Genomic DNA, 24,954 nt, shown 5'->3' with positions numbered 1-24,954 from the left:
TAAGAGCAAGGGTTAGTAGGTTTGTATCTGTACAGGCCACTTGTTTGAAGAAGAAAACCCAACTTGGTCAGCATGACCACAGTGACAGACAATGGCTACACTTCCACTTCCTGTGGATTACTCTGGAAGATTCAGACTAGGACATATATCATAAGCCCTTTAAAAATAATGTTTCTTTTTTCTCTTCAGCATATAGAACACATATACATATGTATTATCTTAAAGTCAATTGTAAAATACAAGCTTGCTTATAAACCGCTGAAAGACCAAAAAGATAATGAAGAAATGCCATTCTAACAGACAGATATTTGAGGAGACTTTCATGTGAACTGGTTTATTTAAAACAAGGATCCAGGGTGGGAGAACGTTCTAGGAGAGCATGGCACAGATGAAAGTTAATTAATACTCACTAGCACCTCACATGAGACAGAAAGACAAAGTAGGCAACAAACCATAGAAGAAAAACCAAGCCCATGGGAAAGGCACCTGGCAGGAGAGGAGCTGCAGTAACCCAGCTCCTCTGGCAGGGTCGCTTTTGTGCACTCAGTCTGGACAAACAGCGTTTGGAATGGAACAAAACAGGTTCCAATCTGAGACGCCAGTGCAAGCAGCCAGCCTCCTTCAAACTTAGGCTGCTGGTCATATGTCATGTGGCTAGGGACTGAGTATGCTAAGCAGGGACACAAAAGCTCCCCCCACTCTTTGTTTCTCTAGAAGGAACCCCAATTTCAGCAATGGATTCTGGAAGCTTTTAAGCATTCTAACTTGACAACAGGAAGTAAAAGATGGAAAAGCAAACTGAACTTAAACAATCAATCAAATGGAAAGGCAGATTCATAAAAATAAAACCCAGTGAGCAGTTCATTAACCAATTGGTTAAATCATCTGAATTAAGATATTTATACAGCGTCCACAAGACACATGAGCACAGAGCCATTGCTGGCAAACAGCTATCCTGTCCTTCCAGCACACTGTATAGCTACCAGCAACCACAGGCCATGTGCTGAAGTTAGGAGACACCTCCTGTTGGCAAAGAACCCCAAGTCATGGCCAGCCTAATGTGTGTTCAGGGCTATGGAAGCCAAGACTTATAATCTCAAATCATGATCCCCAAAGCCCCCTTCTGTATGTTCTGTACATTTTGATCTCCACATAGGAAGATCCGAAGATGTTCTGTTGCCCTCTCAGGTCTAAGCACTCTCTGGAACATCTGATATTAACTAGGCTTCTTCATTTCTTTCCAACTCCATTGGTGACTTTGGACTTGGAATGCCGGTTCCTTCTTCTGGAAGAATGGCTTTCACTGTTGCTTGAATGCTTGGGTGGGCTGTCTTCAGAACCTGCCCAAAGGAAGCCAACACATCATCACCAGGGGCCTTTGGGCTTTGCGGCTGGCTTCTGGAATCTGTGGTTCTCCCTTTCTAGCCTGCCGTAGCCTGCCATCTAGAAGCAGCTCTTACCCAACACTGACTTGAGCCAACTGACACTTGCTCTCCCTCTAGTGGCCTCATTGATAAATTAAGGCCATGTGAACCTGACAGAGTCTGGCTGTGCCTCATGTATACAAGGCAAATGCACCATAAGACCTGGGCCCTGAGGAATTTTTACTCTGGCAGTATGTAAAATAGACTGGACACAGCACAGTCATGAGGACCAGAAGGGTGAGCACAAATGAGAGCACAAACAAGGGACAACATCAGTATCCATCCGATGCTCACAACAACAGTACAGATCCCCCAAGCTGTACACAGTGAACTGTTAAACAGGCTTTGTAAGCTCTCAGTTGGAACAGATTCTTGACTTCATAAAATTAAGACTATTAGCAGAAAGGTCAACATCTTTACAAGCCTACTGCTCATGAGTGGGAGCCTGAGGTGACATTGTAACATTGGGCTGACTCTTTCCTTCATAAGCGGTATCTCTTCCACTCATGAATCCTTTCTACCGGGAAACCAAGAGTGTCCAGGGCTGATATGCAACTGGATGGAACCAGATAAGGTTGGTCTGATGACTCCCTTTGCCCACACATGACAACAGTCTACAGGGTGGCAGGGAACTAAGCAGAGTTCCTAGTCACCAGCTCCCCAGGGTCACCTCTCGGCACAATTTCTAAAGAACTCACAAGTCTTCTTTACCACAGGCCACATCAAGCTCAGTCTCTCAGACTCACAGTTTGCTCCCCTCAGCCATGCTTCTTGGTTCTGACAAGAGCTAAAAAGTACTGGCCAGTGGAGTCTCTTCACTGTCAATGTTTCATAAATTTAAAATTTTCAAATAACCCAGTCACCCTAGATCATTACAAAATGCTTCCCAGAGAGAGGTCAGCTGAGGGTCCCATTCACACAGCTCTGCTTCCAGAATAAAAACCATCACATTCAGCAACCTCTTCTGAAAGGCCTTCTCTCAGGGGCACACAGCACTCTCTAAGCATTTTCACCCACTATAAAAGCCAAGAGGGGGAGTGCTCCCACCATGAGGCTTGAGGCAGTGTAGAACTTCCTGCCTGAGGAAAGCAGAACCCAGTTTGTAGCCTCATCTCACAAGGCAAGCTTCTGGCTAGATATTGGAGAACCATGTGTTTCTTAGTAGACAGGAGAGATGTGATAAGTAGGTTGAGACTCTTCAATGTCTCTACTGAAGCTCAGAGGATGAACACTGACCCTAAGTCTCCACAGTAGGTCTGAGGTGCAGAGGACTCAATAAAGCTTTAAACAGTGAGCAAGACAGTTGTTACCTTTTGAGCCTTTCCCATGATGCCAGGAGATCTCTGGACTGTAAGTGCCATCTTCACACTCTGAATAGGTCTAGAGAGAGACACAGGTTTAATGGGTAAGCTTTAGGTCAGTCCTGAGAAGAATGGCAGGATGAAAAAAAAGGAGGGGGGCAGGCTGAGTGTGAAAAGGTTCACCCTGTATTTCTCAGCTAGAAGCCTGTGATCGTCTGCCAGAACACACAGAATCAACCTTCTAGAAAGCATTAGCTCTGAGGCTGGGATACAGCATGGACAAGGCCCTAGGTTTGATGATGATATCACATACATATACAGATATCCAAGCTCAAAGTTATGAATGAAGGATGACAGCATTATCTTTATTTAAACAAAGACAGGACTGGAGAGATAGCTCAGTCAGTAAAGTCCTAAGTTCAATCTCCAGAACCCAAATCAAAGAGCCTGGCATAGTGGCTCATGCTTATTATAACCAGTGAGAGGGACTGCTAAAAAATAAAAATAAAAAATAACAATGGACAAGTACACAGAGAGGAATGATATCTGAAGTTAGCCTCTGGCCTGCACATAAAAGTTTCCCCCACCCGCATCCTCCCTGACACCCCCCTACACACATAAACAATCCCACACATCAACACACACACACACACCAAACACAATAATGCCCAGAACTACTCTAGTGTTAAAACCCACTCAAACCATTCTCTACTTTAACTGTAAGAAGCAGGCAATGCAGGTGGGGGGCCTGGAGTGGGACATATAAAAAGGTCTGAAAAGGCAAAAGAGCCAGAATATAAGACAACCTTGAGAATGGGTTCAGGGGTTTCCCGCTTCTACACTTGTTTTAGCTAATTTTTAAAATTTTATTTAAGTAACTAAGATTTAAACTCCTTGCAAAAGGAGGATAAAGATACTGACCAGGCCAGCCACAAGCAAGCACAGCTGTGTAACAGGGGCACCTTCTGACACGTTAAGTTCCTATATGGCAGGACTGGCATCACTCCCTAAGGCTGCTATGCTATCTCTCTCCCTCTGTGTGTTTGCGCTACCCACTGGGTCTTTTAAATGGAGGCCACCTCTGTTTCTGCTCTACCTTTTCCCGGTGGCCATAGTGCTCTGCATACCAAACCATGCCGTACAGACACAGGAACGTGGTGAAGGCCTGGAAGACAAAAAGACACAAAGCCCCTTTATAATTGACAGTGCACATACACTTCACTTTCCAGAAACTGGGATCCTGGGAGAATCCAGAAGATAGCTCAGTGCCTTTCTGCCATCTGTCTTCAGGGCAAGGCTTCAAAACGGTTGGATGTGGCTGAGATGGGACAGTCAGAGATGAGCAGGAACGGGTTTGGTGGACTGGTTGGGCAGGTCATAGATACTCCATTTGTAAGAAGGGCTATGGTGAGACCAGACAAATGGCTCTACCTGGCATCCACTGCTAAGAAGTCCACAAACTCAGCTTAAGAAAGAGAACTTCTGGACAGAAAAGTCTCATTCAGCCTCATTGCAACAATGCCTGGGAAGGCATCCCTGTGGACTGAGCAAGAACAATGCTGAGCTTACCACCCTGGCTTTTCAGAGCCAGTTGCTCTACTCTGACCCCTGCTGCTGTTGCTTTTGTAGATAGAAAAACAAAGAGACTGAAAATACTTTGTAACAACCTGCATGAGATGAGAGGCTACCCAGAAGCTGGTATCTCAGCTTAAACTTCAGTGTAAGGACAAAAGTATAGACAATTGGCCCACTGCATGTAGACGTTTCCCATCCTCAGAGTCAACAAACTGGTTTAGAAATTTTTGAGAAAAAAAAAAATGTATTTGTACCAAAATAAAGATTTTAAAATGCTCATCATCCTTCCCTAAAAAACAAGTTACACAGTATTTATGTTTTATATACATATGCTTTAAATGCTATAGGAGGACATGCATACACTATACAAGCACAATGTCAACAAGAATGTAGGACTTGATAGCTAGTGGATTTGTGTATCCCAGAGGTGGGGGCATGAAACCCATCTCTCATGGATAGTGAGAATCCAAAATTTCAAAATGTGTCAAAAAACTAAGTTTAGGAAAAGTCTTTGGCTGCCCAGACTGAGTAGCAAAGGGCAGAGGGAATAAGAGGGACAGCAGAAAGGGGGTATGAGGGGGAAAGGAGGGGCCAGAAAGAGTGAGTGAAGTAAACAAACGCAATCAAACAAAACAGCCCATTCTCAAGAACACTTTACACTAAGCCATCCCTAATACCCAGAGAGTTCACACTATTTCCTATAGACACTTGGGTACATCGCTACCTATCATCTCATCCTAACCATGGGGACCGGTATGAAATCATGGTGGGACTTGCTCTTCCTGAGAGAATAATTTTACTTCTTTCTGAGAATCAGAGCTTTAGATCTAGAAGGCCACTTTAGAGATTCTTAATCTTCCCACTTAACAGAAGAGGAAAAATAGCGGTGAATGCCTTCCAGGGACTTGGGTGACATGGGGAAAAACTGGAACAGACCAGGTCCTAGTTTTAAAGAGGTTATTGATCTCAAGTCAGATACTGGTTTTATGTCTTTATATCTTCCTATCACCATCCTTCTGTGGAGCTCCTCCATCCACTGAGAAAAACAATACCTCACAGAACAGCAGACAGACAAGAGCAGCAGAATTGTGAGCTTATCCCTATAGCCTGGAGCCTAAGTTCTGGCCCATTCCTTCATGTCCTCAACTTGCTAAGTGTCTCTGAAGTCAGCATTCTCCTAAGAACCCAAAAGAAAAGAATCTCAGTGCTCCTGCTAGATGCCCACCAAGAAGGCTGGGACAGAGGCATGGTGACAAAAGAACATGAAACCCAATCCATACACAAACCAGCAGGTCTCTACATGGTGGAGTTTTAAAGAGAAGTTCACACTCCCTCACAACAAAAACTATGCAATGAATGAATATATTACAGTTACAAAATGTAAATGGCTTCTAACCTCCAGCATATTCTAATACTTGTCCAAATTTTATAACATACATCAACATTAAATTTGCCATTTTTCATGGAAGGGAAAGAATAGCCACAAGTAGAAATGTATCATGTGTGTGTGAGCCTCCATTGTGTTAGGTGTTACAAGGGCACAACAGCTTCACACTGGGAGAGGGAGCTTAGGCACCTCTTCCCAGGCTATGGAATGAGCCTGGGAGGAGGAAGGTAATGGCCACTGGCCTGCCATTGCAGATTATGACCACCAGGGGTCAGATTCTTTCCTTTCTCATCTCCAAGCCTGTGCTGTCCGGCTGCAGCTGGGGCTTTCCCCAACAGGAATCAGCAGACAGAGCTGGCTTTGCAGAAGGACCAGGAAAATACAGGCCACCTCATCATCACGATCACCACACAAAGGGCCTAATGTGGTTGCCAAATGTACCACTTTACCTAGAGGCCCATTTTCTACTTGGTTCAGGAGACAAAAGCTTGTAATTTATGGATTTGCAATCATACCTGTGGAAATCCAGGCAAGTACCCACTTAAAATGTCAAGGTCTGGATTTAAAACAGTAATTGCATGGATTTTGTTTAAAGAGAAACGAGGGAGGGAGAACTGAAAACTCTGTGGGATGAAAGCCAGGCAGTCTGTGCCCATGGATGTGGCAGTAGTGAGCATGCAGAATCCATCTTGGCTTTACAATTATGGTAATAAACATTAAAATGTATGATGACTATTCAACAACCTTATTAGGCAGCACATGAGATGCTTGCTTCCACATTAATCTTAAATTCTGTATGTGGTGCCTTGCCAAGCAAAGGAAAGAATTAGGGCCTTTGTTTCTTGAGTACTATGGTAGGCATGGTGTAACCTACTGCTCTCTTATTGAATAATGATCGTCTCATGCTCTTTAATAAAGGCCATGGTATGAAAAGTGTTGGGATTTGTTTCCATTCTTTTGGGTTGTGAAACACACAAGGCAGCAGCAGGGACTTGCTATGCTTTGAATGTCTCCCAGAGGTCCATGGTAGCCTTGGTTCACAGTTTGTTGCAACTGGGAGGTGGTAGGAACCTCTAAACAGCAGAGCCCAGTAGAAGGTCTTAGGTCATAGGCGGCTTCTCTGAAAGGTGCTGATGAGTCTCTCCTTCCCATCTTTAAAACTCCATCATGTAGAGACCTGCTAGTTAGCATATGGATTGGATTTCATGTTCTCTTGTTACCATGTCTATATTACAACGTCCTTCGTAAAGAAGGGGATGCCAAAGGGAGTGCTGAGACTCTTTTCTTTTGGGATCTTAGGAGGACACTGACTTCAGAGGATACTCAGCAAATGTTGCTGATATAAAGGAACATGCCAAAGCCTTTTCTTTCATATCCGGCTATCACACAAGCACACTTTGTTCTTACTGGGCTAACACTATGGGGATAAATGATTGTAGATTGAAGCCCCCAAAACAATAAACCTTGAGCCAAAATAAACCTTTCTCTTTGAACTGACTTCAGGTATTTGTTATAAGAATGGAAGCTAACCAGCTCAGTGGCCTCTTTTCAAGCCGAGTAATGGTGATATTTTATTTGTGCACCACAATAAACCTTATCTGGGGATCAGAGGAAAAAGCCAGCTACTATATTAAACATAGAAGTCAGGCAATGGTAGCACATGCCTTTAATCCTAGCATTCAGGAGGCAGAGATTCATTGGGATCTCTGTGAGTTCAAGGCTACACTGGGAACAGAGCCAGGTGTGGCACACACCTTTAATTCCCAGCACTAGTTAACCATAGAGGTCTGGAGGTCTGTACAGACAGACAGGAAGTGACAGAGCTGGGCAAAAAAGGGAAGCTGGGTAGAGAGAGGAAGTAAGATGGCAGAACAGAAAGGCATATAGGTGTGAGTATACAAGAAGTGGCTCTCTCTTTGGCTGAGGATTTCCTAGCGGTAAGAACGTGGCTGGCTTCTTTCTGCTCCTCTGATCTCTCAGTTTTCATCCCAATATCTGGCTCTGGGTTTTTTATTAATAAGACCTTTTAAGATTCATCTTACACAGAGACCTCTCCATGTGTCATGCCTGATGATGTCAGTCAGGGACTCCGCCCTCTTCAGCGTCTCACTGTCATCTTATGGCTGTCACAAAAGCCCTACTTGGCCTCTTAAATCCAGCTACTCCATGGAATCCTATCTTTGGCCAGCATCTCAAGTCCCTATGGAGTGTCTTCTAACTCTTCCTATAATCTCATGGCTTCTCCTGGTCCTACATAGGGATAGCTTGGGTCAGGTCACCCCTTAGCAAGCCTTATCCAATGTTACTGAGCAGATGAAGAATTCAGTGAGGCAGATGATGAGATAAAATATCTTCATCTAAAAATTTAACCTCAACTCAGAACTGCTATAGGCTGCTCTCATGTGCCCTGTTACTACCACAATCTAGAAACACCAGAGTTATCTTCAAGTCCATTCTGGGTAATGACAGGGCAAGTGTCCTATGCAAACATCTCTAGAACAACTAACAAACCTAGCTAGCCCTTTCCTTGCCCTCCAATGACTCTGCTTCGCTTCTACCTGTCACTTGTCAATTAGGACCAAACAACAAACATACTCTAATTTAACATTCTTCCTAGAGACCCCATCCTGCACAGTGCTTCTCTGTGACAAAAATCAGACTACATTCCTTTCTCACTTACAACTCCTAGAAGACTCAACTATAAGTATGCATAGTCCTTCCTATACAGGCAACTCCTATCCTCTCCAGTGTTCCCTCTTTGCTTTCACAGTCCCATGTCTGTACAAGCTGATCCCTTGGCCTGGATATCTGTAGTCTCTGCCTCTCCAACTCATTCTTTACATACTTGCTGAGATTCCTATATGCCAGGTTCTGTGCTCATGACAATGATGGCAAAAGGATGATCAAGCTTCTTTATACTCACAAAGTTCAATATTGTGAAAGGAGGATATAAACAAAATCAATTCCATTACATGGGTTAGGACTAGAACAACCATGTATGACCTGCTCATGTGTGACCTGCTCATGATGTACTATGGTAAGAAGTATCCTCGACCATATCTGGGGGGCACTCTGGCTTATCCTGCTGTGGTCCCATGGCTCTCCTGTAGCAGGTAAGGTAAGCAGCCCTCTACCCATGTAGCAGATCATATTCCAGTCCAAACCTGAAGTGACCATGTCAGAGAACAATCCAAGAAAATCAGAAGCAAAACATCACATACACCTAATGCCCCCAACTCTTTCTTCTAATCTTACTAGGATAGAAAAATATAATTAATTCTGTACTTTAATTAATTATTAATTCCGTACTTTAATTACGTTGGAGATACTCATTCCCTGTTACTGCTCAAGATCAAGGAGCTGGTGAAAGGTGCTGGTGTAGTTGGCATTTCAAACCTACAACCCTAAAAACAGACATTGTAAAAATAACAAACAAAATAAAACAAAAATACCTTATAGAAAATCAAAAATGTATTTTATTCCAAGAGAGGATGAAATTGGGAAGACAGTAAGAAAATCTATAGGACAGATGAGCTGTTTTCTCCCTCAAACTGCAAGGGAGGATGAGCTAGAGACATAAGGAATGCTATAGAGCAAAAGAGACTTGACAGGTATGACAACTACTTGCTATGGGTGGGCAGCAATTCAAAGAAATTATAAAAATGTGAAGTCTAAGGTCAGGGAATGAAACAGTGTCTCTGGACATGATAGACCACCACTCTCATGAACTCCCAGCAGGCGTGGTTTCTGCACAAGACCTGATTATAATCAAGCTAGCCAACATTCCAACATTTCAGTTTCAGAGGTAAGAGTAAAGGACAGAAATAAAAGGATGGAGCTCTAGGTTGATGCCCCACTAAACTCTTCTCTTCAGAGTAGGTCCCTCTCTGGGGTAGAAGTGTGGCCTACAAAGCAGAACACCTGTGGTCTGATTGCTTCCAAAACCTACTCTGTGATGCCAAGTTGTATATAAACCCATGTATGTTATACTATAAAAGTCACAGTGATAGGATGAAGGAGAGGGCATGGAAAATGTCCTTGTTGCTTCCTCAAAGTCCTTACTAGTTCACCTCATGTAGACACATTCCCAGAAGCAAAGAAATCACATAGGTGGTGTACCTGCTGAGGGCATCTATTTGGAAATGGCCAAGGTGACCCATTTAAGCTGCTGTATGGCTGTATTTTAGTCTTAAACTTTTAGACTAGTGCCCAATCTTAAGTTATTAAGAAAATGTCTATGAACTTCTAAGGAAACTTAGTGTACAAGAGAATCTTATTTTTGTATTTCAGTTTCCTTAAAGATAGCTAGGAAGTTCAGCTAATATTCTGCGGTGTGAGAGTAATGACTTACCACACAAAGAAGCCAAAATACAACATAGAGTATCTGGGTCTTGGAGAAGAGATCTTGTCCAAATTTTATGCAAACAATAGCTTCCAGGAAACCAATGACCCTAAGTAGACAAGGAGCGAGAGGTTCAATGTTAGTTCACCTTATTAGAGCGTGTTCATTGCCATAAACATGCAACAGATGAGTCCCAAAGCCGATGGTCAAGATTCCTGCTTCAGACACAGGAAGCAGGTCCTCTACAAAATGACATAGTTCTTTCCCATCACACTTTTTCTGGAAATATTTTTCTCCTTTTCTATTCTCTAAAATCTTGACTCACTTGTTTTTAATATCTAGGAACACCCAGCATCACCTGAGAGTGAGCCCTCAAGCCAACTTGGGGACCTTCTGAAGCACAGAGAATCTACTATCTTTGAGAGTTGGTTCAGTTTTCTGGTCAGAGTTCAGCTGCTAGAGGCTGGTTGTTATGGGCTAGAGACTGCCTCCTCTACCCTTCATCTGCTGTCTTCTTATAACCTTTGGCATACACAGGTAGCATTAGAGCCCTCTAATGGAGTCTGTCAATACTTGAAGGCATCAACTATATTCCCTCCTAGTCTTTCAAGAGTCTCATGACTAAATATCCTTTGTTTTACTGACAATATAACCCTTTTATCCTCTCTTAAACAATTTTGCTAAGAACAAAAAAATGTTAACACACATGCAAACAATTCATGATTTCCATTTAATTAAAACATTAAAGAAAAGTATTAGGCCTTTATTACGGCTCAGAGGTTGGAGATAAGAATGGATGAGGTGAGGGTTATGAGTTGGGCTAGAAAGATGGTCGAAGAATACAGATGTTGAATAATTCCACGTTAGAGAGTCTACGCTTGGAACAGAATCCAAATAGTCAATCATTGGTGCGTGAGGACCTTGATCCTCTGTCCACAGGCAGACAAAAATCACAGCCATCATCAGATACATGGCTGGTTCTAAACAACAGAGTGTTTGCAATTAGGCCCATTTCAGAAAAGCAGAAAAAATTAGCAGAAAGTATTTTTGATACTATCTTCTAGAGCTTGGGACTTTCTTTTTCTCTGTATGCACCCAAACAAAGTTAAATGGTAGCCATCTGGAATTATTGGAGACCACTGCTCCTTAATTACCACCCCCTTAAAAGCCCCTGCTTAAGCATCATTTAAACTCATAAATCCTTACAAAAGACTTAGTATTCCAATCTTGGAGTATAGGCCATGATTTAACATTAGATGGCAGCGGCCTTTTACAGCTTGAGCCTGTGGTGCTGGTAAGTGTCACAGAGTCACTCTTGTGCTGGGACAATGAAAAACGAAGCTGACACAAGTGTCAGGACACAAGTGTGAGTATCTTCACTTCGGTCATCAAAATATCCTAAGCATAGTACTAGATTCCGATTGTTCACTCCGATTTGAGTCCCTTTTCAAAAGCATGGTGTTATGGTTTACATGTAAAATGTCCCGCTCAAGAAGCTTGTGTTTTATATTTTAATACTTGGTCTCTAGCTGGTAGTGCTGTTTTAGGAGAATATGGAACCTTTAGGAGATGGAGCTCACTGGAGGAAGTGGACCTCTGAGGTTTTTAGCTAGCTCTACTTCATGTCTTCTTTCGGCTTCCCAGTCCATAGAGACGTGATCACTTGCTGCCTTGATAAGCTCTGCTGCCTGCCTTCCCCACCATGACAGGCTGCATCCTCAAAGTGTGAGCCAGAGGAAACTCCTTCTCCTTTAAGATGCTTTCTCAGTCATGTGGTCACAGCACAGGACTAGCTGACCAGAGTTGGTAACAAAGCATTTCCAATTCACCCTCCCCTCCCCTCCTCTCCCCCCCCCCCCCCACACACCATTTAAACAAAAGTCTCATAAAATAATTGCAACCCTCATTAAATAAAAAGTACAGTAGGCCATTGTTTTCAACTGAGCTCTTGCCTCAGGTCCCAATAGAGCAGGCTAAAAGTCAGGATGGAGTCACTCAAACCAAAGGAGTTTCTGTCACCAAGTAGAAACCAAGGTATTTATCTGATTTAAGAAACTGGGATTAGAGATTACAAAAATGCAAAATGTGCCAAACAGGCCAATTTCATAGGCATAAAGGAGTTCTTTCTATCTAATCCTATAAGGAAGTAAGTTGAAGCAATCTAATACCAACAATAAGTTATGTCTATGCTTCTGTTTCTTTATCTTTGTCTTAAAGGAGCATAATTCTGTGATAATCTTTCTATTCTTTGTTTCTGCTTTCTCCCCACCCTTTAATCTCCATTAAAATGGACCTATACTCCTCAGTTTATCGGAGCATCTGTCCTACTTTACAGAATAAGTGTTCCCCAATTCTAGAAAATAAGAGCAATTAAAATCTTTAACTAAACTGTAATATGTCCTTTGACACCTACTTTGGTGGTTTTCCATTCTGCTTCATTTTTCCTCATTTTTGTTTTATATGTATAGGTGTTTTGCCTGCATGTATGTCTATGCCTGTTGAGACCAGAAAAGGGCATTGGATTCCCTGGGACTGGAGTTACAAGTTGGTCATGAGCTACTGTGTAGGTGATAAGAATCAAACTGAAGTCCTCTGGAAGAGTGGCCAGCAACAACTGAGCCATCTCTCTAGCCCTCTACTTAAATGCTGATCAGGATCTACTCAATGGGTTTCATAAAGACCTGCAGATTTTTCTGAACACCAGCATCTCCAGGACATAAGAAGCCTCAGTTATGCCATTATCTGTGTACATGGACACATCTCAATAAGAAAGTGACAGCTGAGTTGAGGAACTTGCCTGACTCCATTTTAAGGAAGGAGCCATTATGCTGTATTGTTAAAAAAAAGTTTCCATTTACCATAAAAGCTGAGTTGCTGCTTTTAAGTCTGTTTCCTGGAGTCTGACATGCCCCAACCTATGACCTTAACTTGTTTTTTGAGAATACCGTGACCCTCCCTACCCCCCCTCCACATGGAGACCATATGTGGTTTTGAGATTTTTCTCTATTTTCTTATGGCTCCATCATCTCTATTCTGTAAACCTGTTTTGCAACTACTCATAATTTTACTCCTTAAAAGGGGTCCAAGAAATAGTCTAAGGTCTGGTCTCTTTAACTGGACTCAGGAGGAGTTGCTAGCCAGTTCTTGTGTGCACCCCAATAAAAACCAAGCTTGCTTCAAATTTGGCTCAAAATTGTGGTAGTGGTCTTATTCTTGCCCAATGGGATTAACATTTTCTGGAGGCCTCAGCGAGATCATATCGAGATCAGATCATCCATCCAAATTCTAAAGCTGGACCCTCACTTCAGAAATCCAGGGCTGAAGGGTCACCTCAGGAAGTGTGCATCTTGAGAGGTTCCAAGACTCTGAGGCGTGCTTTCAGTTTCAGGGACTATCAGAGTGAACTGCTGTGCAAGAAAAGCAGTAAGCCTCTAGAGGCCTCCCTGGTAAGCCATAGTCTGGTCTGTTGAGATCCTGATCTAGGATGTGAGGGTGTTCAATGGAACCTCAATATTCTCCAGCCCAGGACAAAGAGTGAGACGTAGCACCATCCACCTGAGGTCTGGTTTCATGTCCCTTTTTTTTGACTTGTCTTTGGCTTCCTGTTTACTGTTTCTGTTCTGTCATTTTACTTTCTGTGTTAATTGGCTTATTTGGACTTGGGGTGACTAAACAGACAGATAGAATAGATAATAAGCCTGACAGCCCTCTACCTGTGTTTTAAAACATTCTGATAAATTTAGCCCCCTCTAGTCAAGGAGGATTATGATTATCCTCTCACTAAGAGTTGCCTCTGAACATTCTGTGAAACTGAATGGCCCACATTCGGGGTTGACTGGCCCTCCCAGGGCACTTTCGATTCTCAGATGTCACCCTTGGTAATCATGGCTACCTAGATCAGACTGGATTGACACATTTTGCCTTGGGCTGAAGCAACTTCCAACCTCCCGCCCCTCACGAAGGTCTGTATGGTTCTTAATGGGCAAGGTGGCCAAGCCCTGATTGTCGGCAGATTGGCTCTCCGAGGGTCTGTAGCAGAGATGCAGGAGCCCTCTGAAAACCTTTTTGCAGAATTCGCAGAAGGAAGAATCCCTCCTCCTTCCATATATAACTTTACCACTCTATCCCCTCCTCACCTCAGCCTCCACCTTTACCGCCCTAGTCCCACCATCATAGCCTCACTGCCCCCCATCCACATCTACTCCTACCCCACCTCCTAGTTCTTCCCTACCTCCCCATCTTTTCTCCCCCAGCTCTTCCCTACTTCCCCTACCTCCCCCCAGCTTTCCTACCTCCCCCATCACCCCCACCCCAGCTCTTCCCTACCTCCCTCTATCCCCCCAACTCTTCCCTACCTCCCCCAGCTCTTCCCTACCCCCATCTCCCCCAGCTCTTCCCTACCTCCCCCTACCTCCCCCTAGCTCTTCCCTACCTCCCTCTATCCTCCCAACTCTTCCCTACCTCCCCCAGCTCTTCCCTACCCCCATCTCCCCCAGCTCTTCCCTACCTCCCCCTACCTCCCCCCAGCTCTTCCCTACCTCCTCATGTCTTTTCCCCTCCACACACAAGCCAGGGGTCCCAATATAGCCCTCCCAACTCCTCCTCCAATTCTGGTTCTAGGGTGGCATCTCCTTTGGTCCTTGCTCCTCTATAGCTTTTCACTAAAAATCACTACTTGTATGTCCCTTTCTCCACTACAGATCTCTACAAGATTCTCTATAAGATTCAGAAGCCCCCTTTCAGTACTAACCCTGATTCCTTAATTTCTCTAATTGATTCGATCTCATTCAATTATCTCCCCACGTGAGATGACAGTCAGCAGATTCTCCATACCCTTTTTACTACTGAAGAAAGGGAATAGATTCTCACAAAAGCAGCTGAAGCACTCCCCGAAACAGCTTCAGTGGCTGATAACCTGAGGGTAAATGCAATTGACAACAGTCTGCCAAGACAGAGACCCCAATGGGACTACACCACAGAGAAAGGTAGGAGGTCACCCAGTGAATACCACCAGGTTCTGTTGGAAGGGACGAAATGGCATCCCAAAAGCCCACTAACATATCTAAGTTAGCAGATGTGAAACTGGATGCAGATGAATCGCCTTCAGCTTTCCTGGACACCTATCAGCTATATAGCCCTATAGACCCAGAGGACCTGACAAATCTCAAGGCGATTAACCTGGCCTTTGTTGCTCAGTCAGCCTCTGACATACATGGAAAGATACAAAAGGTGGATGGATTTGCAGGAAAGAACAGGTCAGAACTATTAGAGAGAGCCCTGAAGGTGTTTGATGGCAGAGATAGCAAAGAAGATCTTTTGATAAACAAGATGGGGCATCCCACTGTGGCTGTGTGACAGCCCCAGCCACTTTCAACACTGCCCATGCACACCATGATAAAAAGGGGAGAGCTTTAAAAAAGGACCAATGTGCCTATTGCAAAAAAAAAAAAAAAAAAAAAAAAAAAAATAACAGGCCACTGGAAAAACGAATGTCCATGCCAGAAACAGGTCCCCCCAAACCCAAGCCAATCCTAGCTATGGAGGATTAGTGAGGCCAATACTCCTTTGAACAAGGCCCCCAGAAGCCCATTTACCTTCACCAATAGGGGCTAACCTGTAAATTTTCTGGTGGACATGAGGGCTACTCATTCAGCATTATGGGAGCCCCTAGGACCCCTTACCAAACAATAGAAGTAACGGGGGCCACAGGATATCAAAGAATATAAATGAACCACCGACAGGACTGCTAACCTAGAACAAGGGACTGTGATTCATTCTTTTCTTGTTATTTCTGAATGTCCCTACCCTTTAATGGGACAGGACCTCTTGAAGAAGCTCCAAGCAGCAATATCGTTCTCAGAAGATACTCCTAGGTTGCAATTAGGAGGCCCTGCTAAGGATTTAACTATAACCTGCCCAATGAGTGAGGAATATCTGCTCCTCCAAAATCCAACCCAGTCTCTAGAAGGGGAATGGAAAAAGTTGTTGATCCAGGAAATTCCTACAGTTTGGGCAGAGAACAATCCTTCTGGCTTGGCAAAACATGGCACTTGTCATAGTGCAACTAGCAATGTCTATTCAAGTCAAGCAATACCTCATCAGTTTGGAAGCCAGGGAAGGGATCAAGGTTCACAGTAGGTCCCTGCTTGAAACAGGCATACTTACTCCTTGCCAGACAATCTGGAATACCCTCTTATTGCATGCCCCAAAGCCTGAACTCAGACTAAGGACCAGTATAAGACTTGAAGGAAATGAACAAATGGGTAGAATCCATTCACCCAACGTTCTAAATCCTAACATTTTGCTCAGTTTATTACCACCAGAGCATAAAGTTTACATTGTATTGGATGTAAAAGATGAATTCTTCTCTATTCCTGTTAGAATTAAGTCAGCCCATCTTTGCATTTGAAAGGGCCAACCCTGAATTGGGGATATGGGGACAAGCTGGACCAGACTGCTTCAAGGATTCAAAAACTCTCCCACCATCCTCAATGAAGCACTCAATCAGATTTAAGTCTCTTCTATAGTTAAGAACCGGGAGGTAACCTTGCCTCAATATGCGGATGATTTACTATTGGCCACTAAAGATGAGGAGGATTGTTTGAAAGCTACCAGAGACCTTGTGGAAACTCTAGCCCATTTAGGCTATGGAGTTTCTAAAAAGAAAGCCCAAATTGGCTCACTCCAGGTTACCTGCTTGGGCTATGAACTACCAGTAGGGAAAAGACTGTTGTCCTAGGGCCACATAGTTGGCCACAATGCAAATCCCACCTCCAACCACCAAGAAACAAGTTAGGGAATTTCTGGGAGCTGTTGGATACTGCTGTCTTTGGATACCTGGGTTTGCTGAAATTGCCAAACCTTTGTACTCTGCTATGGCCAGGGACAATACTTCTCCTTTGGAATGGACTGAGGAACATGAACAGGTCTTTAAGAACTTAAAGGAGGCCCCTGTACAAGCCCCCACTTTAACTCTCCAACTCCTTTCATTTTAATATCCATGAAAGAAAGGGCATTGGCAAGGGAGTCCTGACTCAGACCCTGGGTCCCTGGAAAACACTATAACTTACGTCTCAAAGAGACTGGATCCTATAGCCTCTGATGACTAAGAGGAATAGCAGCCACCACAATTCTTGTAAAAAAAAAAAAAAAAAAAAAAAAAAAAGTTGACAGGCTCACACTGGGACAGACTCTAACTGTAACAGCTTCACACATTCTGGAAATCCTGCTGAGGAAAGCCACCAATCAGTGGATGTCAAATGCCTGTATGACTCAGATAAGGACTGACTGCCACCCTGCTGTCAGATGACAATACTGAGGAAACGATCCATGACTGCATGGAGATGCTGGACATCATCCAATGTATGTGACCAGACCTGACAGACATTCCTCTTACCAAAAGAGATGTGGATTTCTACATGGATGGCAGCAATGGAAGAAGGAACCAAGTATGCCAGGGTAGTGGTGGTCACAGGCCAGAAGGCATTCATTTGGGCACAAGCCTTGCCCAGGGGCACATCTGCCCAGGGAGCAGAAATAATTGCTCTGACTCAGGCTTTAAGATGGGCTGAAGGGCTAGGCAGTGATGCTGCATGCCTTTAATCCCAGCACTTGGCAGGCAGAGGTAAGTGGATCTCTGGGAGTTCAAGGCCTGCCTGGTCTACAAAGCCAGTTTCAGGACAGCCAAGGCTGTTAACATAGAGAAACCCTGTCTCAAAAAAACAAAACAAAAAAGTAGGAAAGATGGGTTGAAGGAAAAAAGGTGAATATCTACATAGACAGCAGATATGCTTTTTGCCACAGCTCATGTTCATGGACAGATATATAAACAGAGGAGCTTACTCACCTCAGAGAGAAAGACTATTAAAAATAAACATGAAATTGCATACTTGATAGAGGCCATCTGGTTGACAACTGAACTGGCCATAATACACTGGCCAGAACAACAAAACCTCACAAAACCCAAGGTGACAACCATGCAGATCAAGTCTGCTTTGGGGGAACCCAAACTGCACTAGAACCATCTGCTGTCCCAGAGCCCCCACTCTGCCTCAATGAAGATGTTCCTGAGTATGATCCAGAAGAGATCAAGTCATATTCTGACTTGGGGGCTTTCAGAGCTGCAATGGATGGCGGATCTTGCCTGATGGAAGAATCTGCATACCAAAGGTACTGGGCCCAAACTGGCTAATGGCCTTGAATCACACCATGCACTTGTAACCTAAGATCTCAGAACTTATCTCTCTTCCTGTCTGGCTACCTGGACACTGAGAAAAACGTCAGAGCATTTCAGATCGCTTCCTGATCTGTGCCCATGTAAATGCAAAGAAGGACATGCTTCCCCTAGGTCAACAGAGTCAAAGTACATTACCCAGTGACTTTTGAGAACTGGACATTACTGAAGCCAAACTAGGACTATATGGCTACAAATATCTGCTGATCTTTGTTGATACTCACTGGCTGGGTAGAGAGCCCTTTCCATCCTGAGCGGAAACTACTCAAGTGGTAGTTAAGAAATTAATGGAAATTATTCCCAGATTTGGCCTCCTCATATTTCTGGGGTCTGATAATGGCTCAGCCTTCACAGCCAAGTTATCTCAATTGTCTTCTAAGGCTCTTAACATAAATTGGAAACTTTGTTGTATGTATCATCCTCAGAGCTCAGGAAATAGAGAGAACGAATAGAACTTTAAAGAGATTTTTAACTAAATATACTCTTGAGACTGATAACTGGGTTGATAACCTCTTGCCTTACAACTTTCTCAGGGTATGTTGTACCTCCTACCGAGAAAAGTTCACCAAACATGAAATAGTCTATGGGTGACCATCTCCCACGATCCCTCGGGTACATTACTGTTAGCAATTGCCCCACTCCAATCTCTAAGTCCTTAAAAGGATTGTAATTAACCTTGGATAAGATTTTCCCTCAGGTCTAGGATGCTCAACTGGCTGGGCACTGCCCACCAGATCACCCATTCCAACCCAGAGTAACTGTATTGGTCTGCAGCTTCAAACCTGGCCAACTTGAACCTAGATGGAAAGGACCAAAAAGGACCTTATATTGTGATTCTCTGGATGCCAACTGCTGTTAAGGTTGCTGGTACTCCTTCCTGGGTTCATCACTCACATCTCAAGAAGGCACCCAAGGAACCCACAGAAGAGGAGCCTAGCTCCCAGAGGTAGAAAGTGAATAAAAAAAGGCCATTAAAAAAATCACACTTCCTAAAGTTTGACTATCACAAACTTTAAACAGTGTGTTCTTGCTGTTAGAATCTGCACCAAGATTGTCCTATGGCTAACAGTTTTATTTTTCTGATAACAGAAATTACAGATGTGATAAAAATAAGAAGGGGAAGGGATGATTCATTAATCACTTCAATTGAATTTAACATACCCAGAGTAACCCTATCTATAACTTAAAAATGTCTGGGTCCATTTAACACTAAAAACTCAAGGAGAAAACTCCTTCTGTGTCAGAAAAGATTCCTCTATTCCCCGGCTCTAAGAAAGAAATTTGTATGGAATAGGGGTTTCTCATGAAAATTATACAAGGATAACAGAGGACAAAATGGAACATGCCCCACTAATGTCTCAAAAGCTGTAGCTGGTGTTCCCATTGATAATGTCTATGTTTTGATTGCACAAATGTCCCTTCCTATTGTAATTCCACTTCTTATCACACTCTCCCTTTTGGTAAACGATTGGCCTTAGGATGGACATTTTTCTGTGAAAATAATACTTATTCTGTACTCCCTGCAGGATATGAGGGCTTATGTGGTACAGGATGTGTTACACCTATTTTACTCAGCAAATCTTTACAATAGAATTACAAGAGCTCTTCCTGAAAATTGAGATGATTCCTTACATCTATTAGATCCACTACAGTTGCTGCTATTGTGGCCTTTCTGTTACCTGTCCCAGGGCTTTTTGTTGGACTACTGTTAGACCCAAAGTTAACCTGTAAGCCCCACCTGCCCAAAGACCAGGCAACTTCCTGGGATTCTGGGAACTGTAGTTCTTAAAAGATAACACCTGCCCAAAAACCAGATAGATAACTTCCTGGGATTCTGGGAGTTGGAGTTCTTGGAAACTAAGGACAAAGCCTCATGGGAAAGTATGGTGGCCTATGGGTTTTGCCCATATAAGCTCTGTCAACACAAGTCTCGTGGCCACTCACCTGGAAAGTTTCCAGGTGATGGTCTAGATAAAATTCCATCTTGGATAGTATTTAATATTTTAATAAAAGCTTGTTTAAATTCAGCCAAAATGGTGGAACTGGTCTTTCTGGCAAATTTCAGGATTAGCACTACAATGAGAGGTTTCTAAAATAGCAGGTCTAATTTCAAAAGCTACTAATATTACAGTAGAAATATTAGCCAAAACTAATCAAGAAATGCGAGAACTGAGACTGTGGGGGCCCAAAACAGCTTGACCACACAGCTGCCGTGACAGGCTTACTGGTAGGTACCACCTAGTCCCCAGGAAAAGCTATAAGCTAACTCTACCCAGGAAGGGCCAGCATCTAAGGGGAAATACCTGACATTCCAAACGTTCAGTTCCAACCATTAGAAGGTATCCTTTAGCCCAAGCACACACCCATTTCCCTTTTACCAAGATGTCCCTAGCCAGAGTCCTGAACCCTAGAAATCCCCTCACCCCCAACCTCTACTATAATTAAAAACCCCACCCTGCCTGGGCTCGGCACTCTCCAATGGTACTGCATTGGATACACGGAGGGTCCAAGCTGGAACTTGCTTGAATAAAGGCTCTTTGCTTTTACATATGGGATTCGGTTTCTGTGGTGGTCTTTTAAGGGTCCCCATGATCTAGGCATAACAAGAACAACTATTCTACAAAATAGATTTACTATAGATTACCCGTTACTTAAACACAATCTTAGTTGTCAGCAATTTACTGGAATGTGCTTTTTAATATCTCTGATTTCTTTCACATTATTGACAACTAAATTGATGATCTACAAGGAAAAGTCAAAGTCTCTCAAACAAATTTTGACTGGTCATGGCTAAGATGGTTCCCCCCACTTCATTGGCCCTCTAATATTACTTCTAATAGTTATTATAATCGGACTCTGTATCCTCCAACATGTTATCAACTTATCACCCATCATATAAACAATTCTAGAATAATAATTGCCACTCAATGGCATCATTAAAGACAGTGCTCTATCAAAGATCTGACAGAAACACATAAGTGCAGGTAGGAATGAGGAACTGCCTGACTCCATTTTGAAGGTAGGGGCCATTATGCTGTAATAAGTTTCCATTTATGTTAGAGCTGAGTTGTTGCTTTGAAGTCTGTTTTGGAGCCTGACCTGCCCTAACCTATGCCCTTGACTTGTTTGACCCTCCCTAACCCTCAGTCCACATGTAGACCACATGGTGGTTTTTGAGATTTTTCTGGTCTTCCTTATCGCTCCATTGTCTCTCTTCTGCAAACCTGCTTTGCAAGTACTCATGATTTTATTCCTTAAAAGGGGCCCAAGAAATGGACCCGGGCTGTTCTCTTTAACCCAACTTAGAAGGCAGTCTGCTGGACAGCTCTTGTGTGCACCCCAGTAAAATCAAGCTTTCTTCAAACTTGGGTCAAAATTGTGGTGGTGATCTTCTTCTCAATTGGTGGGATTCACAGAGCAAAGACTAGAAGAGACCAGCTGTGAGTGTTAGCCTCCGGTGCCCCTGTATGGTCCGGAAAGCTGCATTCCCATGTCTATCTGTCTCCCTGTCTCTGTCTCTCTCTGTCTTTCCAAAACCCCACCTGCTCAGAAAGGATAGGCTCCAGAAAGCCCAGTTCTGCATTCGTGGTGACTACTGTAGCTTCTTCCAGTAATGCTGCCTGCCAGCCTCCCAAGTCCCCGCCTAAGTGCTCAGCTTTTGACCATACTTGGGCACAAACCTTGTGCTGGATGCATCATCACCCCTTACTTACAATCTATAAAACTTTCCTGCCCTGGCCTGGGCAGGTGACTTCTCTGGCCTCATTCTCTGAGGCTAGTGAACCAGCCCGGGAGTTGCTTTGCTCAATATACCTGTTCTTATACTTTTTCAATTTGGCTTGATTTGTCATACTGCATTGGCAGAGAAACTCCTTAGTAGGGTACTCTTGGTGTGGGTGGTCAAATGAATGCCTGGCAGGGGCAAGGCATGGGCAAGGGCCAGAAGTGAAGGGAACAAAGGGAACCAGTAAAGTTGAAGCCAGAGGAATCTGCATCATGAAGGCTACTCTAGGGATTGGCTTTTAGTGTCAGGGAGGGTTTAATATAAGAAGGTTTACATTTTAATAAGATCATTCTGGAGGTTGAGCCAAACTATAGTATGAAGGAGAGTGGATAGAAGGTCGCTACCACTGCAGTCCAGGTGTGAAGACCAGCAGGAGGGGGTGGGAAGTGGTGAGCATGGGATGCATTTAGTTTCAATAATCATAGGAACTCATTTAACCACCAGACACTGTCTTCAACACATTGGATGGATTCCTAAGTAACAGCAACCTTCTAAAAGGTTGGCATAGCTTTCCTACTAAGACTCAAATGGCACTAGTTTGGGCTAAATCCAAAGGCTTGGCACACAGAAAGCCTGTCCACTGTGATAGCACTTAACTGCCCCACCTATTTCCAGAACCCTTGAGGTAGGAATCGCCCTTTTGCAAGGCTCTGAGACACTCCCTTTACTCAGTTCAAATGTAAATACCTGTGCTTTTCCCCAGGCTGAACAAGGTAGCCAGACAATACAGTAGATGGATCTCAGACAGTTCCCCCTTCTGAATCTTTGATGCTTGCTGCCACCGTGACCTAGATATAGCAAGGTTAAAAGGCAAATAAACATTGGAATTGCCTGAGGCCCTCTGCCTAGAGGCAGGCACTGGAAATTACAACCTAGTTAGTGCAGGAGTGCTGACTCACTCTCAGCTCTGCCATTGGCAGCTAGCTAACTGGGCAGAAAAAGGGTGGTGTTAATACAGGGCCAAGGGTTAGAGAGGAGTTCCTGAGATAATGGAGCAAGACAGTGTGGGGATTACTACTGGAACTGAGGCATGAAAGTTCTAGATGTCAGAGTGGTATTCTTATGCTGAGGAATGGGGACTGGCAGACTGTAAACAGGAAACAACAGGCTGTGAGCCAGGAAGAATGGCACAATTATGAGAAACTTCTGAAAAGCTCAGATCTTGGCATGGGGAGATGCTCAGGGGATAAAATGCTTGCAGTGCAAGCATGAGGACTGGAGTTTGGGTCCCAAACCAGCAAGTTCTGAGCACACATGGTGGCCTGTCTGTAATTCCAGCCTTCAGAAGGCAGAGATGGGGAAAAAATCTTAGATGCAAGCTGACCAATCAGACTTTCCCAACTAGTGAGCTCTGGGTTCACCTGAGAGATGCCCCAGTGGATAAAGTAGAAAGTGACTGTGGGAGACATCTAACTCAAAGCCTCCACATGCATGTGTACATACACACAGCGCATATGCACCCACACACAGATGTGAACACATATTCTAACACACACACATGCAAAAACACTTCACACACAAGCAAAACAAAACAACTTAGACCTGTTTCAACTGAGGGAGATGATACAGCAAGTCTGTAGTTAGCTAACTCAGCAATTAATTCACAGAAGCATTTTGAGTGTTAAATATGTATAAGAACAAAGTATCACTTTCAGGAGAAAAATGTATGAAATGGTGGAAAGGAAACCTGAGGCAGGCGGCCCTGTTTGACCTTTGCCCTGCCCTTTGCCACCTTCCAAAAGATAAAATGTCATTATGATGGGATGTAGATACTTTTCTCCCTCTACATCTTGCTAAAGCCTGGAGTCATTCCTAAATTAGTGACAAAAGTATAAAGCAGTTACTGTAAGGATTTGGTCCTTAATTACGTCATTAGTCTGCGACGGTGTCCTAGCCTAAAAAGCAGGTGGGCCCTCTGTGCATCCTTCTCTTTCCTTTCCGCTCCTTCCTTCCATCTGTCCTCTCTCTCTCCCTCTCCCCCTCTCCCCCTCTCTCCCTCTCTCCCAATAAAGCTCTAAAAAGGTAACCATGGCCTATGATTCTTCTGATGAGCACTCTCCTTTGCTGGCATGGCCGCCGCAGGCGACGGCCCTCCACGAGTGGCAGGGCGTTTAACAACAGTTACTAATTATTAAAAGAAATCAGACACTTCAGTGCTTTTTGATTTTATGAGAGGAAATAATATAAGGGCAACTGGAGTGGGGGTGGGGCAAAAGAGGGAAGTGGAGGCCTGGTGTGGGGTGAATGCTCAGTGCCTGTAGACTCTGTTCCTTTCCCAGACCTTGGTATGTACCTCACTGAAGGTGGTCCTACTTGGTGTTCATAGGGTCCTCCTGTGATTTATGAAGAGGGATTGACTGATTCATTTTTAGCTTGGCCCCTAATTCTTCCAAGCCTGGGTTCCAGCAGTTCTCAGTTCCCAAACAGCTCACATTTGCACCTGACTTCATATTTTCAAAAATTTATACTTATTATTTTTAAGAGGGTGTGTGTGTGTGTGTGTGTGTGTGTGTGTGTGTGTGCAGGTGACCAAGGAGGCCAGAGGTATCACATCCCCGGGGGTTGAAGTTACAGGCTACAGGCAGTTGTGAGCTGCCAACATGAACACTGAACTCCTGTATGAGCTCTTAAATGATGAACTATCTCTTCCTAATGCTGCGACCCTTTAATATAGTTCCTCATGTTGTGGTGACCTCCAACCATAAAATTATTTTGTGGCTACTTCATAACTATAATTTTGCTACTGTTATGAATAGTAAGTATCTGATATGCAGGATATCTAATGTGAAAACCCTGTGAGAGGGCCATTTGACCTCCCCAAAGAGATTGTGACCCAAAGGTTGAGAACCACTGCTCTAGACCCTGAAACTTAATTTTAATCACTGTCCAGTAAGGCGTACCTTTCTGC

The 24,954-nt window shown here is 43.7% G+C and overlaps 1 protein-coding gene across 1 annotated transcript in view; it reads right to left on the bottom strand.

The window, feature by feature from the left end:
- Nucleotides 1–318: 318 nt before the first annotated feature.
- Nucleotides 319–24,954, bottom strand: part of Ptdss1 (phosphatidylserine synthase 1) — a 68,497-nt gene continuing 43,861 nt past the window's right edge. Inside the window, exons 10-13 of the mRNA XM_052747569.1 lie at nucleotides 10,039–10,138; nucleotides 3,822–3,890; nucleotides 2,735–2,804; nucleotides 319–1,340 (exon numbers count right to left, since the gene is read on the bottom strand). Of these exons, the coding sequence (XP_052603529.1) occupies nucleotides 1,231–1,340; nucleotides 2,735–2,804; nucleotides 3,822–3,890; nucleotides 10,039–10,138 (349 nt within the window). The 3' untranslated portion in view covers nucleotides 319–1,230. The remainder of the gene's footprint in view (nucleotides 1,341–2,734; nucleotides 2,805–3,821; nucleotides 3,891–10,038; nucleotides 10,139–24,954) is intronic.

Source organism: Peromyscus californicus, unplaced genomic scaffold (genome assembly GCF_007827085.1).
Source record: "Peromyscus californicus insignis strain IS unplaced genomic scaffold, ASM782708v3 Scaffold_20__1_contigs__length_68692818, whole genome shotgun sequence".
Classification (NCBI taxonomy): domain Eukaryota; kingdom Metazoa; phylum Chordata; class Mammalia; order Rodentia; family Cricetidae; genus Peromyscus; species Peromyscus californicus.
The sequence above is the reverse complement of the archived record's forward strand: the minus strand, read 5'-3'. Positions and strand labels throughout refer to the sequence as shown.